This window comes from Talpa occidentalis, unplaced genomic scaffold (assembly GCF_014898055.3).
Source record: "Talpa occidentalis isolate TD23 unplaced genomic scaffold, MPIMG_talOcc4v2.1 talOcc4.17, whole genome shotgun sequence".
In the NCBI taxonomy this organism is placed as follows: domain Eukaryota; kingdom Metazoa; phylum Chordata; class Mammalia; order Eulipotyphla; family Talpidae; genus Talpa; species Talpa occidentalis.
In genome coordinates, this window is record NW_023601754.1 from 55,198,289 (window position 1) to 55,217,675 (window position 19,387).

Consider the following 19,387-nt stretch of genomic DNA (forward strand, 5'->3'; position numbering starts at 1 on the left):
CAGGAATGAGACGGGCGCCTCCCCCACCTGGTCCAGAGCCCCGCGCCCACAGCAGGGGTGTGGTGGGGCACTGACCCAGGACACCGATGCCTGGGCCTGGGTTGGGTGTTAGAGACGTAGCCCTGGGTCAGGGCCCGGCCCTGGTCCTGGGGTTCCCCATGTAGCAGGGGGTCTTCCACTGCCGAGGGGACCACCTCATTTCTAGAAGCATGAAGACAGGGTGGCAGGCAGCTTGGAGGGAGTTCGGAGTGGGAGCCTGGAGCAGGGACTGAGGGGTGACAGGCGGCTTTGTCAGTCACACCCCTACCACTAGGCTGGACTAGACAGTGGGGAAGCCTCCAGACCTCAGGACAGAGGCAGCCCCGCCCCGCTCCCGCCTGGCCAGGGGTGCTGGCTGCTGGAGGCCCAGAAGCAGACTGGCAAGGGAAGTGTCATCTGGGATTTGGGCACAGATGCCGAGGGTAGAGGACACACCCCGTCACCTCACACATTCACTCAACAAGTATTTTCTGCCACCTACCTGGTGCCTGGTCCAGGCGGAGGCTCCTGCCGGTGGCCCACGGGACAGGAACCCTTCCCAGCAGCAGCCGCGCAGCAGCCCTGGGCCGTGAGCGCTGCCGCGGCCTGAGCGGTGAAGGCTGGCGGCTCACCCTGCTCCAAGACCCTGCCGAAGCCCTGCTCAGCCCAGAGTCCCTGTGGGGGAAACCTCTATTCTCACCTCCCCTCCCCGCTCACCCACCCCGGAAGGCCGCAGACAGGAGCCTTGGGCAGGAGAACAGAGAGGCCCCAGGGAGGTGTGGGGCCGCGCTGGGGCCCTGGGCGGGGCTGGTCCATGCCTCCTACTCCCTAGGGATCCGGGAAGCAGTCACTGCCCATCCAGTCCAGGTGTGGGTGTGGCCTGTGTGTGAGGGGTGGCTCTGGGTGGCTCTGGGCTGGTCTTTGGGCTGTTGGGGTTGTGTGTATGTTGGGGGTACAGACATCTCCAGGGTGCATGTCTGGGGGCGGGGGCGGGGCTGCCTTTGTTTGTATCCGTGCTTCTGGGTTGCTAGGTTGTGTGGGGTTGTGTTTTTCTGGACGTGTGTGGTGTGGAGCACCTGAGTGTGTGTGGTGGGTTTCTCTGTGTCTGGTGTGCTGAGGCATTTTGGGTGTGTGTGTGTGTGTGTGTAGCAAACACGAATATGTGAATGCCGCTGTAAATTCAGGGGTGTGATAAATGTTGCAACCGTTTTATTTGAATGACCTCTAAACCAAATGTGTCCCCTTATCTCCACTGCGGGGAGGGGGCGGGGAAGACTTGGAGTCGGTCTGTCCCCTTGGGACTCCCTATTCTGCCCCTAGGTCTTCCGACCAGGGCAAAGATGGGGAAGGCCTCTGGCTACTCGAGAGACCATGGCCCCCTGGTCCTTGGCCTGCAGGGACTCTGTCTTGGGGTCACAGGCAGGCAGAGAAGTCTCAGCTGGGAGTTCAGTGTTTTGGGACACAGCCAGCTGAAGCCATCAGCCATCTGAGTCATCCCGGCAGCTGAAGGAGCAGAGCACCCCGACTCCGGCCTGCTCAGTCCTGGAGTGTCACCCCTCTCCAGAGAATGTCCCTGGCCCCTTAACTCAGACTATTGGAGCCTCTGGCAGTCTGCTCCACCGTGTCTGTGATGCCGGGTGTCTGGGGATTCCAGATTTGGGGGCTGAACCTTGCACACTCGGCGCTGTTTGGACTGAGGAAGCAGCAGCTCAGCTGGAGAGGGAGGCAGGGGCTTGGGTGCTGCCAGGGGCGGGAGCAGGAGAGCGAGGGTGAATGAAGGACTGGGAAGAGACCAGTGCAACATGCAGTGCTAGCAATTTATTGTGACAGATTTGGCCCGTGGGGCCATTAGTGTCCCCCACCCTCTCACCCACCCTGCTCTTCCGTCCCCTCCTCCTGCTCCGTGCCGGAAGGGGTCTACATGGGCACACAGTTGTGCTTCAGAAGGCGGGAGGAGTTCTCCCAGGGAACCACCAGGACCTCAAAGTCACAGTGCAGCTTCTGCAGAGAGAATTCAGGGAGAGAGAGTGGGTGAGCTGGGCCCTGGTCCTGCCTCCTCTCAACTCTGCCCGCCGCTCCAAGTGAGACAGGCAGTCACCGGCAACGTGCATGGCGTCAGGCAGCCCAGACTAGATCCCAGATCTTTCTAGTCAACTCCCTCACAACAGAGGGAAACCCCAGTCTTCTCCTTTCTGCACCCCACCCTCGCGGGGAGGAGGGGGGCTGAGTCATCCAAAAGGCAGGGACAGGTTTGGCCGGATCAGTTCAGGCTGGACAACCTGAGGGCCGTGGATGCTGGGGCAGGGTTGGGGGTGCAGGGTCATTACCTCCTGCTCCCCATCTGCAGCCAGAGGGCAGGTGGTGAGGTCTACATGGTCTCCAAACACCGCAGTCTTCCGGCAGGCTGTGCTCCCCATCTCCAGGGTCAGGTAGTACTTGATCCCAGCCACCAGCTGGGGAGGAAAGGCAGGGCCAGGTCAGGGGTGCCAGGAGCCAAGCCTGGATGGAACCTCTCCCCGGTCTCCTTATCTCCCTTTCCCTCCCAACTGGACACATTCAGTTCGCTGGCTGGGGACTCAGGCCTGGGGCTGGGGCACCCTGATGGAATCCCTGGGGAGAGGGACAGAGGGATGCAGGAGGATGAGACCCCAGTGCACACTCCTGAAGGCCACTGGCCCACCCCCCACTCCAGGCCCGGGGTGGGGGGCTAGTGGGGGCTGGGAAGGTGGCTGTGCAAGTTCAGCTTAAAATGTGGATGTTTTGCGCATCCTGGGCTTGGGGCATGCATTCAATTGTTAGAAATAAATTGTATTGAAAGATCCCCATGACTAGGTGCCCCCATAACCTGGGGCAGGCAGTGCCTCCCCCGCCAGTCCCCTGGCCCCTGGCTGCCGGGTCGCACCTGGCTCTGTGCCTTGATGATGTTGGTGTCTCTGAAGTAGTAGAGGCTGTTGCTGCCCATGTTGTAGCTGGCCACGGCCGCCTGCGCCGCCTTCTGCACCTGCGGGTCGCTGGGCAACAGGTCCTGAAGGCCTCCGACCAGGTGCTCTGGGGGCCGGGCGCGGGCATCGCGGGGCAGCGCCAGCAGGCAGAGCGCGAGCAGGGCCAGGCCCATCGCCAGAGGGAGGCTTGGACGCGCCATGGTCGTCGGTGCCTGAGCGCTCGGGGCGCGCGGCTTTTAAGGGCTCTGCGGAGGGCCCGGCCCGGCCCCGCCCCGCCCCGCGCCCCCGCGGCCCGGGAGGGATCGCTGGGCCGGGCGGGGCCGCCAGGCCGCCTTCCCAGGGCCTCGAGCCCAACAAGGCCGAGGGGGCAGCACACCTGGGCGCCAGGAAGCTGCTTCGCCCCAGCACACGCCCAGCCTGTCTGCGGGGGCAGTGACAGTCCCCGACCACAAGCGCTGCCATTTGGGCGGTTCCCGGACGCCCACCCGGGAGGAAATGCCAACCACAGCTAGGACGACCCTTACGGGCCCCACGGCCCCTAGCTGTGTCACCTGGGAAAAGTTACTCAAACTCCTCCTGCCTCAGTGTCCCCCTCTGTAAAGTGCGCTGGGAGGATCCGGCACATACAGCGCCCAAGGAGGCCGGTGCAGTGTAAAGCAGGTGACTGGGAGACACCGCGGCTGAGCTGGTTTAATCCACCCAAGCCCCGTGGGACTGACTTATGTCCCCACAGTAACAGAGGAGGCAGGCTGCCACCCCAAGGACACCTGCAGTGGTATCGATGGTGACGGGGGGTGGCTGAGCCCTGTCTAACCTAGAACTGTGTTTCCAGACCAGACTAGATGCGAAGGACAGTAACCGGCCAGGAAGGCCGTGACATGCCAACCCTGCCATTTCCTGACTGGGCGGGGGGGGCAAGTGCCTCCACCTCCCAGGGCCTCGCTGCCTTCATCCAAGGAACGGCCCCTGCCTGGGGCACCCCTGGTACCGGGCTTGTGTCCGCGGTACCAGCAGGATGGGTCACTACGACTCTGGGGGCTAATGTGATCCCTGACACACGGAAGACAGCACTGAAGCAGTTGCCACGGAAGAAGCTGGCACTTGGTTGGGATCCTTTCTCTGTGGAGTTCTGTGCGGTTTTTTGTTTTGTTTATTTCTGCATACAAGAACTGGGGTGCAGGTCAGAGGCGTGGGTGGTGAGAGGATTCACCAGAGACAGAATGGGGAGCAGAACAGGCAGACGACCAAAATCCACTGCTGAGGGGAGCAGCGGGGAGACAGGAGGGGTCTGCTGCGTCCTGTGGGTAGCTCCCTGGCCGGGGATTGAACTGGTGCTGCAGTGGCTGCCGATAGCTCCATAGTGCTGAGACTTAACCCCTGCGCCACCAGGGAGGCCCCTCTGTGCGTTTGTATAATCTCCGGTTGCTGGGGAGGTGGTGCTTCTTACCATCAGGAGATCTTGTCAGTGCTTAGGGGCCTCCGAGGACCTTAACTCGCGCCTGGAAGTAGTGGTTGGCAGGACCGACAGTGCGTAGTAAGTGGCAGCCATGGTGTGATGAATACTGTCGGTAGCTTCCCCCATCTCGCTGCCCCCTGTAATTCTCAGGCTGGGGAAGGCAGCCATTCCTCCAGGGCGACCAGGACCAGAGTGTGGTCACTGCCCAGTTGTGCTGTTACCCACCCCCTCAGCCCAGCTGTGAAAAACAACTTGGGATTCCAAGGAACAGTCATGTTTGTTGTGGGCTCCGGTGTCGGCCTTAAAGGGACAGACCCATTTACGGGAGAGCTGGCGGGAGCCTGGCTTCATGATGAGCCAAGACAGGCAGGAGCCTGACCCGAGAGAACCCGGGCGGGCAGAGCAAGCGACCAGGACAGCAGCTGCGGGGAGAGGCAGGGGACCAAGAGCCTCCCCTGCTCTCCCTGCCAGGTCTGCTCACCTGGAGCTCAGCCATGGCCACAGGTGCCTCCACCAGCTTCCTGCAAAACTAGCCAAGATGGAGCGTCCACCTCAACCAGGCCAACGGGCCCCCAGCTCAGTTTGCTCTACTCGGCACTCCTCTGTGCAGAGATCCACAACCTAAACACCTTCCGGACACCTTCCCCGCACTGGTCTATTCTGGGGTAGGAAGAATCATTTTTTTTATATAGCAACAAAGTTAATCAGAGAGGTCAGGACACTCATCTGAGGTCATACGACTACCAGGGGTGTCTGGGTGACAAGGGTGATGGGGAAGGGACATGAACAACTCCCAGGCTCTGACAGGCACCAGGGATTCGACACGTGTTCTCTCAAAACAGCACAGCAGCAGAACAATTCCGACCTCTTTTTACAAGAAGGAAATGGGCGACTGGAGGGGAAGGGTCAGAGGTGAGCCCAGGGCGGCACCCATTTGCCAGCTTCCTGGGGAGTCTGGCCTGCTCCACGGATATGAGGTCTGCTGTACGGGGGCGTGACCCCAGGGGTGGGAAAAATCCCAGGTCTTACCTGGGCCTGGACCCAACCTGTCCAGACCCTTTGACTCCCAGGAGGCCACCAGACACCCTCCAGTTCTGCCGTGACCCAGACATCCCAGCCCAGGTTGCTCATGGCACCCCTTTGCCCCACGCTGGCTCGTCTTGCTGACCAGGGTGCCCCTGACATCCCCTCACCTGGGATTCAGGTCACCCAGGGCCTTCGTGCTGTCCCCAGATGCCCCGTCCCCTGGGGCTCTGCTCCCTTTGCCCTGTCATAGTGTCCTGGGGGAGATGTGGTGAGGAAAGCTGGGGTCCTGTGGGAGTGAGCTCCCCTCCGTGGTGCACTCACCCAGTGCAGCTCGCAGAGGAGCAGCCTGAGGCAAAGTGACGAAGTGACGGACACACAAGTAGAGGAGGAAGCGCAGTAGGTAAACAGCAGACTGACCCGGCCAGCTCTTCCAGACCAGCGCTGCTCTGCCCGGCTGCCCAGAGGCCTGGGTCTCCTCGGGGAGGACAGAGTGGGAGCAGCACACAGCCCCGACCTGCACCGTGAACCTTTCACACCATTCAGGCGGCCTCCGGGGCAGGGTGGGGACGTGCGTCCGGGGCTGCGGTACTCCTTCAGGACCCCGATCACACTGGTTGGGGGTCAAGCTCTGCTGGGGGCCCTGGGGAAGGGATACCTGGGCCCATCCTTGCTGCCTTCCAGGCCCAGCTGTGCCTCAGGCCAGCCCTGACCTCTTGGGCACCATGGGCTGACTTAGACACATCCTGCCCCTCCCACCCAGATGCTTTCTCCAACATTCCGGGCCTTGGTCCCTTTTGTCCCGCAGGTAGAGTTGGGACGGGACCTTTCAGAGGACACTTGCCTCAAAGTACTTTGTACATGCCCTTTGTGTCCTGCTGCCTTTGGACTGATATGGAATTCAAGTGGGATCCTTGATATGTGAGGGAGCCAGAAAAAGGGCTCAGGCCTGCCAGCCTACCCTGGGCACAGCCTGAGCTCCAGGAGGGAAGTGATAAAGCAGGTGCCAGCTTCCTTAGAATCCAGCCTGGGGATGAAGCAAGGAAGAGCCCACAATAAGGGGAAGCAGACGGGCAGCCAGCGTGTCCCACAGGCTTTCACCAGGTGGGGCCCAGTGCCAGTTGCAGGAAGCAAACCAGGCAACCGATGTGGGCAGGAGCCCTAGCAGGGCATCTGGAGGACTCTCCACTACCTGAGAGTGCCAGCAACTACCTGGCAGCATCAAGGCCTGAGGTGGGGCAAGCCATGGCCCGCTGAGCCCCCCTTAAAGTCTCTGCACAAGGGTTTAGGCTAGGGCCCCGCAAGGGACCCCAGACCTGTCCAGGAAAACATCAGAAATGCAGGGCCTCCCTGGTGGCGCAGGGGTTAAGTCTCAGCACTATGAAGCTGTCCGCAGCCACTGCAGCACGAGTTCCATCCCCAGCCAGGGAGCTACCCACATGGCACAGCAGACCTCTCCTGTCTCCCTGCTGTCCCCTCAGCAGTGGATTTCAGTAGATCCACCTGTCTCTGCTCCCCACCCTGTCTCTGGCGAATCCTCTCACATCCCTCTCCCAGCTCTGGCCTGCACCCTAGCTCTTGTATGCATAAATAAATAAGACTTAAAAAAAAAAAAAAAGACATGCAGAGTGGCTTGACCCTCCAGGGGTCAAGTGCTAATAGTCCCAGGAAGTGGCTGTCACACAAGCTGGGACCCCACTGTGGCATCTGGACGCACTTGTCGGGGGTCACTCGGGACCTAGCCTGGCACTGAAACCTCATGCCTACTTATGAGATCATGGTTCTGGCTCATCCCGATTTCGTGTGCCTGGGTCTTTCCTTCTGGTTTCCCGCTTATCCTCCTGCTGTCGTGAGATGGAGCGGAGACTAAGGGATACGCACGGACACCTGGTCAGCCAGGCAGTCAGCGGGCCACACCCGACAGAGACAGAAACTGCCGCCTCATCCCAAGGCCATCACTGCTGGCTTCTTGGCTGTCTTTACAGTAAAAACCCTCTAGTGTTTTATTTTTCTTTCCATCTCGGTTTACTCCCTAGGTAGGGAGGAACCGACTCGCTCATGTTACAAGGATGGTGCAATCGCATGTTCGCCGCTTGGGTCCTTTGTTCCCTGTGGCTAGAGGCAGTGACTTCCCTAAGCAGAGGGGCTCAGCCCTGATGCTCAAAGCCATGGCATCTCCCGAGGGGAGGCCCTGCAGGTATGCAGTGTCCTGGGGCTGCAGTGGACTGCTGGGTCACTGGGTGGGCCTTCAGCTATACTAGAAACGCCCAACTGTTTCCCCTGGGTGTTTACATCCACCTGTCCTCCCTCCTCCAGGTGGGTGACCAACTCCCGTTGCTCCACTTCCTCAATACCTGGTATTGTCTGACTTTCAGATTTCTGCCAATCTGTGAGTGTACAATGGCACCTCACTTGCATTTTTGATGACTAATATGACGGGGTGCCTCTGCACAGGCTTGGTCAGCAGGTGGCCATCCCTCGCCTGGCTGCCAAGTGGGCCTTTCATTTCCCTGCCTTTTCCTGACTAGGTTCTACCTGTGTACCACACAGCCCTGGGCCATGTCTGTCAGAAATCCCCTTCCCAGCCCGTGTTAATTGGCCAGACGAGCCGATAGCTACTAACTGACTTGAATTTGTCAACTTTTCTTAACTTCTCCCTATGCCGAGATTACAAAAACCTCCTCATATTGTCCCAAATTGTGTATTCAGCATGTCACCGTCCTCACTGCGAGTCCTGGCGGGAAGGCCTACAGAACACGAGCCCCTCGGCACCACTGTGCTGGGGGCAGGAGAGCCACGCCAAGCAAGCACCTACTCAGCTTGCCTCTCACCCTTCCAATTACCTCATTCTCCAAGTGGGGAAACTAAGGCTCAGAAAGGTCAAGAGACATGACCGAGGAACACAGTCCTCCCAGCTACTCTGGTTTTGAGTCACGTTTTGAGGCCAGTCTGGCTACTTCCTACCAGCAAGTTCACAGATAAATCACTCAGCCTCTCTGAGCCCCTGCTGTCCTCACCTGTAAAAAAACAAAAGTACTCATTATTGTAGAAGAAAAAAATGTTAGCAAAGGGGGGCGTCCCTGGTGGCGCAGGGGTTAAGACGCAGCACTATGAAGCTACCTGCAGCCACTGCAGCACGAGTTTCATCCCCGGCCAGGGAGCAACCCACATGGCGCAGCAGACCTCTCCTGTCTCGTCTGCTGCCCCCCTCAGCAGTGTATTTCAGTCGATCTGCCTGTTCTGCTCCCCACACTGTCTCTGGTAAATCCTCTCACCCCCATACCTCTGCCCTGTACCCCAGTTCTTGCGTGCATAAATAAAAAAAGAAATGGTAGCAAAGGTATTGGAGGTGGCCTGGTTGATAGCAAATGTTCCAGAGAACAGGGAAACAACATAACAAAGGTGCAACTCACGCAAGTCCTCCAGCTTTCCACCTGTCTGAGATAGCAGGATAATGGCAGGAGCTCTGCCCCTCCCTTCCCAGGGCCAGGAGAGCACATGCTGATAAGCAGGTGAACTCTCACCCACGTCCAGCCCGCCCTCTTCCTGGTACTCAGACTCCCACTGATTTTCCACCAGGTGCTGCCAGCCCAGCTGCTGACCCAGCGGGCATCCGGAACACCAGGAACGGATCAACCCACGCTGTCTCCCACATTCCTCAGGGATTGAGACATTCCAAGACACCTGCCCGAGGCCTACATGGCTAGGGTGGCTGCCCTTCAGGGTGGGGAGGAAGCACGAGTTTCGATCCGCACTGATAAGGAGTGGGCCAGACCCGGTCGGTCCCTGGGAAAGCGTGCGCTCCCGGCCCACCTGCTGCTCAGCGCACAAAGCCCAGTCACAAAGGCCACTGACTTTATTGATCTAAAAAACTTTACAAAGACAGTGACTGCTCTGCCAGAAAAAGAACCACTTGAAACAGACCAAAGGTGGGAGTGGGGTTGAGGGAAGGGGCCAGGATTCACTCAAAAAAGCTGGTCATGGTGGACGTGACACTGGCAGGGGAAGGAGGAGGGAGATGCATGCAAGAGCAAGAGTCCCCAAAAAGTTACAAGGGTGACGGGAGAGAACTCCCAAAAGACCCTGGAGTACATTGGAGGTGAGTATGGAAACAGCAATCTTTTCCTTTGTGAAGGGTGGGAGGAGTCCCCACTCAGCCGCAAACTTTGGAGACTCAATGTGGGAGCTGGGGATTGGGGGCCCCCCAGAGGGCATCACAAGAAGGCGTCGCACCACTCTCGAAGGCAACCAAAGCAGTCCCGGGACTGCTTGGCGTTGGCACCACATGTGTCCTTCAGCCATTCCCGGAAGAGATCTTCGTCTTTCTTTAGCACCAGAAACTGGCCAAGGACCACGTAGGCCTGCAAAACAAGCAAAGCAAAGGGCATGCTGCTCTGGGGAGTGGACACAAAGGCCACAAAGTGGCCTGTGAAGCACAAAAGCCCAGGAGGCAAGGCAGGCTCTGGTTAGCTCTCCACATCACCTCACCGCTGCCCACCCCACCGGGCAGCCTCCTCTCCTCACCCCCAAAATGCCAGGAAGTACCGCAGCCCTCCCCGGCCCTCCCCTGGTGCACGCGGGAGGTCCACACCTTGTCAAAGCCCCTTTCCTCCAGCTTCTTGCCCAGGACTTCTCCAATCCCGGCCAGGCTCCCCACTGGCTTTTCCCCCATGGGCTCTGCCACGAAGTCCCGGTGCTTTTGGGAGGTGGTCATCTTGCTCAGGCTTGATCTGGGAATCCCAACAAAAGGAAGATTAGGGCTGAACACCCAGCCCCTCCCCAGGGCCCACGCGCAAGCTCCTCTTCACGACAGGCTAAACCAGCCTTTCTAGCAGTTTCCTGCTTTCCCCTAATTTCACCGATGAGAGCTGAGGTCCAAGGTGTCTCTCCCCCACTAGCAAAAGAAATCTCTTCCACTCCCCGCGAGAAATGGACTTTGGACCAGCCCAGGGGAACACTATCCTGCCCGAACAGCGCGCGGCAGTGGGAAGTCCCCGAGCCGGCAGCCGCGGCCCGCCCCGAAGCTGTCACTCCCTCCGTGACCTTGGCTGGGCAGGGAAGCCGCCGACTCTGCCTGGAACGGCTCCCTGGCCCGAAAATCAAATAAAGGGTCTCTCCGTCCCATTCGCCCCTACAGCCCGCCCACCGAGCCCGGGCACAGGCTGCAGCGCGCCCACCCCACGGCCCCGCCCGGACGCCGCCCAGGCCCCGCCCGCCCCGGCCCCGCCCCGCCCGCCCCCGGCCCCGCCCGCCCCGGCCCCGCCCCTCCACGCGCGCCGAGCCCCGCGCCCCGCCCCCGCCCCCGGCCAGGCGCTCTCAAAGGGCGCATCCTCAGACCAGCCACGCGCTGCGGCCCCTCTGCTCCCCTCCTTCCCGAGCCACCTCCGGCCTCCGGCCCGGGCCCTGCTCCGCAGCTCGCGCTCACCGGCAACTCCGGTTCGTGTAACGGCTCCTCCCGCCAGCCGGCTGCTCCCGCCGATACCTCAACCCACTAGAACTTTCTTCAGCTTCCGCTTCCGGGTCACCACAAGAGCCGCCTTAAAAAATTCAAATTGGGCATGTCTAGCCACTTAGAACCATAGAGATGCGGCGCCCGGACCTCCACGTCGCCCTTCGCGGGTGCTGCTTCCCGATCGCTGCGCGGGGAACCGGGCGGCCTCCGATGGTCTCGGTCCTCGGCAGCATTTCCGGCCTCGGGAAGCCCAGGCCCGGAGGGGAAAACTTCATTTGCCGGCTGCCGGGCGCCCGGAACTCAAGCACTCGGCCTTAACCGCCCTGGCGGTGGGAAGAATTAGAGAGACGGACGAGCAGGGGCGGGTGGCCGGAAGGCTTCGAGACGGCGCCGGAAGCAGGGCTCGGGCCGGGGCCGCCTGGTCCTTTTCCCAGCAGGTTGTGGGAATCGGGCGGGGACGGACGCCCCGGAGACGCGCGTCCAGGCCTCTTGACTGAGTTGCGCAGTGAGTCGTGGGCAAGCGGCTCTCAGCGTCGAGCCTGGGGAGCTGGGTCGTCCTGGCAGCGCCCGTGGGAGACGACGGCCTCAGAGTAAGTGCGGGTCCTTCTCCGATGGGCCGGGGGGCGGCAGGGACGGCAGCTGCCGCGGACACCCGGAGTTTCCTCTGGGAACCCTCTGCCTGGGTGCTGCCGGTCTTTCCCTCGTTGGGACTTAAGTCAGAAGTGTAGCCGATGCCGCCTGAACCACAGCGCTGGTCTCCGTGCCGTGCGGTCGTGCTGCGGTTGGGACGTATGATTGTGTCGAGGAAGAGTGTGTCTCACTCCCTCCCCATCGACTGCCAGGACGGTGCTTTCTCTAGAACTCTGTTTCGTTTTTAGGATTCCACCAGCACTTGGGATTAACGTGTTTTTTATGTGCCGTGCACTGCCAGGTGCTTTGCTTACATTATCTCTTTCTCACGACGGCTCTCTGAGCTGGCTGTTGTTTTCCTGAGGCCTGGAGAAGCTGACCAGCTAGGAAATAGCTACGGAAAGGTTTCAGGCGATTAGATGTCAAGTGTTAGGGTACAGATTGAGGGGCCCTCTGGGGCCCCCAAGCTTGAACTCACAAAAAGTACAAACCAAGATAACAGCTGCCATTGTCAGCACCCCACCTGTCTCTCACCCACGCGTCTCTTTCAAGTGTACACGTTTCTCCTTCCCTTGTCTCCTTCTGTGTTCACCAAGTCCCTCGTGCAGGTCGACAGCAGAGAAGCAGAGGAACCCATCTCCATGTGTGTCTCCCTTGAGTCCCCCTACCTTCCCTATTACAAAGCTTCACCTGGGCGCTCAGCTCCACCCCTTACTAGGTGGGGCAGAGAACTTGGAACCTCCCTTTTTTTTTATGTTTATTTATTTATTTATACAAGCACTGGGTACAGTCAGAAGCACGGGAGGGTGAGAGAATTCACCAGAGCCAGAGTGGGGAGCAGAGCAGGCAGAAGGACTGAAGTATACTGCTGAGGGGAGCAGCGGGCAGCAGGAGAGGTCTGCGCACCATGTGGGGCCCTCCGGTGGCCAGGGAGCAGCCAGGGATCAAATCGGCGCTGCAGAGGCTGCGGGCAGCTTCGCAACCCAGCGTTCAACCACTGTGCCACCAGGGAGGCCTGGAACCTCCCCTTTTTATGGAGATGCCTCTGTTGTAAAAGCCCAGATTCTTAACCTGGACACTGTTACTCCTCAGTAAGAGGCCTTGGAAACAGACCTGGAGGCTCAACCTATATCCTCTAAGAAACCTGAGGAGGAATCAGCTGCCCCTGCATCCCTCACAGCCCTGGGACACGACCCAGCATGTCTCAGGCCACCAAGAGAAAGCATGTGGTGAAAGAGGTGCTGGGGGAGCACATGGTGCCCTCTGACCAGCAGCAGATTGTGAGGGTGAGTGGCATCGGGCACAAGCGGCTCTGCTCCCCACCCTCCATACCCATTGGGCCCCTGGGGTGGGGTAGGGCACAGTGCAGCCGACGAGTATTTGAGCTGGCTGACAGGCTGACTGGGTCTTGGTGTCTACTGGACCAGGTACTCAGGACCCCAGGGAACAATCTGCATGAGGTGGAGACAGCCCAGGGGCAGCGCTTCCTGGTGAGCATGCCCTCCAAGTACCGAAAGAACATCTGGATCAAGAGAGGTGAGAGAGGCAGCCCTTCAGGAGACAAACTGTTTCCTGCGTCCTTGGCTTTCCTGGGGCGTTCAGCGCTGACGGTGCCTTTTCTGTCTCCAGGGGACTTTCTCATCGTTGACCCTATTGAAGAAGGAGAGAAGGTGAAGGCTGAGATCTCCTTTGTGCTCTGCAAGGACCATGTGCGCTCTCTGCAGAAGGATGGGCTCTGGTAGGGGGTCCCCGTCATTGTTGGCTGCCTGGCTTCTATGGGGGTTGACCTGAATTGGAGACAGGAAGCTCATTGTGCCCTGGAGAGGGACAACTGGGAAACAGCTGTTGGACTGGTGATCTTGCCATCCTTTCTCACCCAGGCTCTTCTCTTGGCACAGGCCTGAGGCCTTCTCCGAGGTGGCTGAGAAACACAACAGCAACAGGAACAGGTGAGGATTAAGCGCTGGGCCCGGGGAAGTAGAACGTAGGGATTCAGGCTTTGGTGAATCAGTCTCTTCTTCCTGCAGAGGGTCTCAGGTGAGAGGCCTCAGTGGGTGGTATTTGTGATTATGAATATGGCTTGAAAACATGCTCTGGGTTGAAGCCTGGCTTTGCCATTTAAAAACAGTAACTCTGAGCAGGTTGCTTCATCTCTTAATCTCGTAAATGGGCACTTCATGAGAATTCAAGGAAGTAAAAAGGATTAGCGCCAGTAAGTTTGCTTGTTTGTTTCTGGCGCCGACTGTGGCTCCATTGAATTTCTTGGTGGTAATACAATCATGAAACCTGTGGCTTTAGCAAATTTTTGAGATTAGCAGTGGGGGTGTAGTCTCCAGCCTGTTTTCTCTGACCAGCTTCGCCCCCATTTGCTCTGCCTCTTTCCTGTCAGAATTACTGGTTCTTACTGCTTGGCCATATGCGCCTCCTGTCTGGGGGTTTCTTTGGTGGCAGATCTTGGGTGCCGGGTTAACACTTTCCTTCCCACGCCCCTGCAGACAGACTCAGCCGGAACTCCCAGCCGAGCCCCAGTCCTCAGGAGAAGAGTCCAGCTCTGAAGACGATTCTGACCTGTTTGTTAACACCAACCGCAGACAGTATCAGGAGAGTGAGGAGGAGAGCGAAGAGGAGGAGGCAGCCTGAGACCCTGGACCCCACTTCTGTTGCTCAGAGACTAGTCCTTGGCACCTCTGAGCTTGGACATTCCCAGGGTGCTCTGCCGTTCTTCCCCCCCGGATGGGGACAAGGCAGGGCGCCTGCTGAACTGACCTGACCTAGGAGAATTAAACCCCTGGTGGGTGGTGACTAGTGCTGGTGTCGCGTGACTCTCTGGAGGGAGGAGGGACTCGTGCTGACGTTTAATCCTGCTCCTTGGTGGAGACCTCGCGGGCAGCTAGACCGAAGAGGAGGAAGCAGGGGCTGGCTGGAAGCTCTCCTGGGTTCTCTGTGCTGGACACTGAGGAAGTGCCGGGCCCGTGCTGTGCCTCCTTGCATGCATTTAACACCTGGGCGCAGTCTCGGTTCATTGCTGCTTGTCACCGACACTGAGTCAGGATCACAGTACGGGCCCTAGCACACCCCTTCCTCTAGGAGACACTCAGGGAGACTTTCATAGCACCTCAGAGGCTGCCTTCCTGCCGCCTGGGACACAGCAGTACCGGCCCCCAGGCTGCTGTTCACATTCCCTGCTGGGTGGCTCTCAGGCCATCGGCCCTTTACAAACCACATCTTCCCGCCTCTTGAAGTGGTTACCTCGGGTGGACGCTCCCTCTTCGTTGCTGGCATTGACCCAGCCACTGCTCGTGAACAGTTTGCCTTCTGGCTTGGGCTATTCTTCCCCTGCTATGTCCTCACACTTTTCTTTTGGGGAAAACGTTTCTTTGTTTACATGGCATTGTCTACCTCCCGTGAATGAGCCGTGGCGCCTGCTCTCGCATCCCCATCACCACCTCCTCTTCCAGACCTGCCGCCTACGTCCCTAACCACTGCTGCTCCCTGACTTTGCTAGAAATTGTGGCACCTTTGGGATTCAACTATCTCACCTATAGCCTGGCTTTCTTGCTTACTTGCTCAGCTATCCTTCTGCAAACTTTTTCTCTTCAGCCTCCAACCCAGCCTTCCCACGTGCACTGTCCGCCTTTTAACACTTCCCTGTGCAGCCTCCCTTCCACTGTTCGCACCCCTCACCCCGCCTCCCCCATGCTAGTCCCCTGGTAAAGGCCTTATGCTGGGCCGGGCCGATCACCCCCTCTGCCAGTGCCCAGGTAGCAGAGAAAACAGTCAGCCTGGCCCACCAGTTTTACCTCAGACCCCTAACTGCAGACCTGGCACGATCTGCTCTCGGGGGTTATATTTCAGAACTGCTCTCTTGTCTACAGGTTCTCTTGCCCTGCTAGTCACCACAGCCCCTAGGTCACGAATAGTAGCCGCTGTGGGGAACCCTTACCTGCCCCTCTACCAATCCGACAGATCTGCTCATGGGGCTGCCTGTCTTACCGTAATCCAGTGGGACTTAGAGCTTGCTTGTGTTTTTGGAGCCTGTGTCTCCTCCTGTTTCAGAGCTTTAACAAATTTCTGTTACCATCCTCTATTGAAGGTGTTAGCCTCACATCTACTGTAGACTCCCCGTCTGCAACCAGAGAATCTGTCACTGAACTCCACATCCTCCTAGCTACCAATTCCTTTATCTCATTCACTTTCATGTTTTTTCAGTAAGCTTTATATACATATATGTATATATGTGTATATATTTAAAATTATACATACAAAAATAAACTTGAAATGAATTAAAGATACCTCTGTATATCTTTAACTCATCCTGTTTATTTTTTATAGGAGATAGCTAATTTTTCCTAAAAGGGTAGCCTTACTGAATGAATCTTTTCTCAGTGTTTTAAAATATCTTTTAAATAATAAACTAGATTTCTGCATATCTATGGATCTTTTTGAATTTTGAATGTCTGGTCTCTCCCATTGACCTGTGTATATCATGTTTTATGGCATGACTGACAGCTCAGCACCTCACCTCTTCTTTGAAAAAAAACAATTTTTAAAGACTTACTTCTTTATGCATTCAAGAACTGGGCTACAGGGGCCTCCCTGGTGGCGCAGCGGTTGAGCGCTGGGTTGCAAAGCTGCCCGCAGCCTCTGCAGCGCCGGTTCGATCCCCGGCTGCTCCCGGCCACCGGAGGAGGGTCCCACATGGCGCGCAGACCTCTCCTGCCGCCCGCTGCTCCCCTCAGCAGTGTCCTTCGGTCCTTCTGCCTGCTCTGCTCCCCGCTCTGGCTCTGGTGAATTCTCTCACCCTCCCGCGCTTCTGACTGTACCCAGTGCATGTATAAACAAAACAAATAAACAAATAAAAAAATAAAAACATGCCTCTATTAAAAAAAAAAAAGAACTGGGGTACAGGCCAGAGGTGTGGGGGGGTGATAGGATTCACCAGAGACAGAGTGGGGAACAGAACAGGCAGATTGGTGAAATCCACTGCTGAGGGGAGCAGCGGACGAGGCAGGAGAGGTCTGCTGCGTCATGTGGGTTGCTCCCTGGCTGGCCAGGAATGGAACCCACAATGCAGAGGCTGTGGACAGCTTCACAGCACGGCGCTCAACCCCCTGTGCCGCCAGGGAGGCCCTACATTTGCTTTTTTAACCTTTTCATGAGATGCCTTCTTTATTGTTTTCAGTAAGTGGACTTTTGTTCAGGTCAGTAACTTAGAAGAACGCCCTACATCTAGATTTGCGCGGTAGTAGCTGCATGCCTGGGTTTGTTATAGGACAGGGAGAGGGGTAGCCCAAGCCCCGCAAACCTGCCTATTCTAAATGGGTTCTGCCATCCGCCGCATCAACACAAAACATATGACACTTTAATGGGAAGGATCTTTAATAAAAACTAGGAAACAATACAGGTGAGGCAAAGAGTCTAGTTTCTAAATGAAGCACCCAAAGTTACCCATCCCCTCGTGGGTAAAACTCCATCCATATGGGGTCGGCCCAGAGCAAGGCCCCAAAGCCTGCCACAAGTCTAAAGCATCTTCCAGTGGGGACCCACAGAAAAGGGTCACAAACAACCGGACAAGCCCGGAAGGAAAAGAGCAAAATCAACATCCAGATAAAAGCTGCCATTGTCACCTCCCCACGGGTCTCACCCACATCTGTGTCACCCAGTCCACGACCAAAAGACAAGCGCAGTTTCTTCACATGTCTCTCGGCTCCATGCGCCTCCTCCAGGTCTCCTGGCTCCATCCTGCTTCCTTCCTCAGTCTCTTCTTCAGCTTCTCCTCTTCCTGCTCAGCTCCACCCTCCCTTGGGTGGGGCAGGGAACCTGGAACTTCCCCCTTTCCTGGGGACCACCCTGTTACAGGTTTGGGTTAAAGAGTTACGGCAAAAATAGCTGAAATCACTCCTAATTGCATCTCCAGGCGACGAGCACTTAACTAGGCTCAGCACAGGACACGGGGCCCCACAATGGGGGCAGGCTGCTTTGATCACCTGGCTAAAGGGGAAAGTTCTAGGTCATTTCCCTATGAAGGTACAATTTCTCCCTTTTAGCTGCGGAATCTGTGGGACAACCTTAACTGCGAAGGCTGCAGGTCCCCTCGCCGCAGCTGCGTGATCATTTGTATCGAGTTTGGTTTTATTGAGCGTGTGAGAAGCACGTAGGATGTGTAGGATGTATGGAGAGAGCACGGGCGTCCCTGCGCTCGCACAGGTCTGCGAGAAGCACCTCGTCCCTGTGGACTGCCCTAGACCGGCTGAGGGCGGAAAGCTGTGTTTAGCTCCTGGCTCCTCGTCCAGGCACATTTGCAGACGCTACCAGCAGGGGTCACAGCAAGCACATCCAACGGGCAAGGCAGCAACTCGCCGAGGGGGCAGCGCCCCAGCCCCTCGTCCCAGGGAGGACTCCTGCGGGGCCAGGGCAGAGTGAGTTCCACGTGCCCAGAAAAGTCACTTCCCAAGGCGTTCACAGGAACCCCTCCCCGCAGCATATACAAACTAATATGGTCTCTCGCAGCACCTGGAGGGGTGGGGAGCAGCCCTGCAGCCCTGGCCTTTTGTGCTTCAGAGGACCCAGACCCGGGGCAGGGGGCTCACCCCTGCGGTCTTGCTTGCGTCCTCCAGAAACCAGGCTTCAGAAGATGGCAGGAGATTCGGGAGGCCCCGGGGCTTCCCTCGTAGGGTGGGCAGAGGGGGCGAGAACTGGAACTCCATTCTAAAGGGTCTGCTCTCCAGGGACCTCCTCAGCCCTGTTCCACTTGTTCCCCTTCTATTATAGAAGCTGCTGAAGCTTCCAGGCCTCTCACTAGCCTGTTTCCTGAGGCCTCTGAGCACTGTCCTCTCACATGTGGGTCCTAGTCATTGGGCATCTCCCATCATTCAGCGTTTGGCCATCAAGTCAAGGTCTGTTAACGACCCTATTCTTGGTGTGACCACTCAGCTTTGCAGGGAGGAGGGGTGGTTGGCGGGGGCGTGGTTCTGGCAGGGAGGTCCTCCTCTTTCTGGGTCCCCCCTTGCAGTGCAGAGCTTAAAAGTCAAGTATTTTGGAGGCCCTCCAGCCAGTCTCCCCCACTCCCCAAGGCAGAGGGCCCATCGCACAGAGGACAACTTTGCTTCTCAGTGTCCCCTGGAGCAGGTGCCCAGGGGAGGGCAGGCCAGGGTCTGCGGGGCAGGCCATGGGGCCGCTGTGTGGGCAGGCCCGTGTAGTGCAACCACCTCAGGCCGGGTGGGTTCACCGTGGGCGCTTGCAGACACCAGCAAACTAGCACAGCAGGGAGAAAAGCGAGACACAAGAAGGCCCAGGTCCATACCACAGAGGGTGGCTGCTCCGTCCTCCCCCGGGAGGGCGGCGCCTCACTCCAGAGGCCCCCTCACTGCACAGCGCCTCCCTCTGGCTCTCACGCTGGCTCCCCTCAGCATCTGGGTGATGCTGCTCTTTATCCCTTCCTTCTAGGCCCAGGTGTCCTTAATCACCGGCAGAGCGGGACGCAGGTGCCGCCGGAGAGGCTGATGGCAGGAGGGCGAACAAAGCCCGATGACCTCATTTACCCTAACAGGTGACTTGACTTTTCAACTTGTGGGGCCCAAGGGACACCCAGAGAGCTGGCAAGACGTTACTTCTGATGGCCCGGAGGGTGTTTCTAGAGGGGTGAGCATTTGAACCACCAGTGCAGGCGGGACCTGGATTAAAAAAAAAAAATGGGGGCAGGGGAGCAAACCCACTTGTTTGAGCTGGGAGGGCCCCCTCAGACATCATGCCCTGGAGCTGTGAGGCCCAGCCTAGGATTTACACCACCAGCCCCTCTGGATCTTCGGACTTGGACGGAACCACACCCCGTTTTCTTGGGTCTCTCACCTGCGGATCACGGCTCTG

The 19,387-nt window shown here is 58.1% G+C and overlaps 3 protein-coding genes across 4 annotated transcripts; 1 reads left to right on the plus strand and 2 right to left on the minus strand.

Moving 5' to 3' along the window:
- Nucleotides 1–1,837: 1,837 nt before the first annotated feature.
- Nucleotides 1,838–4,636, minus strand: CST6 (cystatin E/M). 2 transcript variants are annotated; one of them, XM_054697461.1, is made up of 4 exons: nt 4,408–4,636; nt 2,921–3,146; nt 2,346–2,471; nt 1,838–2,019 (listed from the first exon to the last, which is right to left on the minus strand). In XM_054697461.1, the coding sequence occupies exons 2-4, from the start codon at nt 3,131–3,133 to the stop codon at nt 1,936–1,938; spliced, it is 423 nt and encodes a 140-aa protein (XP_054553436.1). In that variant the 5' UTR covers nt 3,134–3,146; nt 4,408–4,636; the 3' UTR covers nt 1,838–1,935. The 2 variants fall into 2 exon arrangements, with proteins under 2 accessions (XP_054553436.1, XP_037374155.1); XM_037518258.2 differs by lacking the exon at nt 4,408–4,636 and having other exon boundaries at nt 2,921–3,160.
- A 4,622-nt stretch (nt 4,637–9,258) lies between these two features.
- Nucleotides 9,259–11,029, minus strand: BANF1 (BAF nuclear assembly factor 1). Its single transcript, XM_037517539.2, has 3 exons — nt 10,865–11,029; nt 10,031–10,169; nt 9,259–9,800 (listed from the first exon to the last, which is right to left on the minus strand). Exons 2-3 carry the CDS (start codon nt 10,151–10,153, stop codon nt 9,654–9,656), a joined length of 270 nt encoding a protein of 89 aa, XP_037373436.1. The 5' UTR covers nt 10,154–10,169; nt 10,865–11,029; the 3' UTR covers nt 9,259–9,653.
- A 69-nt stretch (nt 11,030–11,098) lies between these two features.
- Nucleotides 11,099–14,323, plus strand: EIF1AD (eukaryotic translation initiation factor 1A domain containing). The gene is made up of 6 exons (XM_037517538.2): nt 11,099–11,481; nt 12,614–12,807; nt 12,949–13,057; nt 13,151–13,259; nt 13,420–13,470; nt 14,017–14,323. Exons 2-6 carry the CDS (start codon nt 12,721–12,723, stop codon nt 14,159–14,161), a joined length of 501 nt encoding a protein of 166 aa, XP_037373435.1. The 5' UTR covers nt 11,099–11,481; nt 12,614–12,720; the 3' UTR covers nt 14,162–14,323.
- Nucleotides 14,324–19,387: the final 5,064 nt, after the last annotated feature.

Bases quoted from the DNA above. Each gene is read 5' to 3' on its own strand.
- EIF1AD (XM_037517538.2), top strand. From the start codon at position 12,721: ATGTCTCAGGCCACCAAGAGAAAGCATGTGGTGAAAGAGGTGCTGGGG. The intron at 13,260-13,419 runs GTAGGGGGTCCC...CTCTTGGCACAG, and splicing joins CTGCAGAAGGATGGGCTCTG to GCCTGAGGCCTTCTCCGAGG. The intron at 13,471-14,016 runs GTGAGGATTAAG...ACGCCCCTGCAG, and splicing joins CACAACAGCAACAGGAACAG to ACAGACTCAGCCGGAACTCC.
- BANF1 (XM_037517539.2), bottom strand. From the start codon at position 10,153: ATGACCACCTCCCAAAAGCACCGGGACTTCGTGGCAGAGCCCATGGGG. The intron at 9,801-10,030 runs GTGTGGACCTCC...CTTGTTTTGCAG, and splicing joins AGGAAAGGGGCTTTGACAAG to GCCTACGTGGTCCTTGGCCA.
- CST6 (XM_037518258.2), bottom strand. From the start codon at position 3,160: ATGGCGCGTCCAAGCCTCCCTCTGGCGATGGGCCTGGCCCTGCTCGCG. The intron at 2,472-2,920 runs GTGCGACCCGGC...TTTCCTCCCCAG, and splicing joins TCATCAAGGCACAGAGCCAG to CTGGTGGCTGGGATCAAGTA. The intron at 2,020-2,345 runs GTAATGACCCTG...TTCTCTCTGCAG, and splicing joins CTGCAGATGGGGAGCAGGAG to AAGCTGCACTGTGACTTTGA.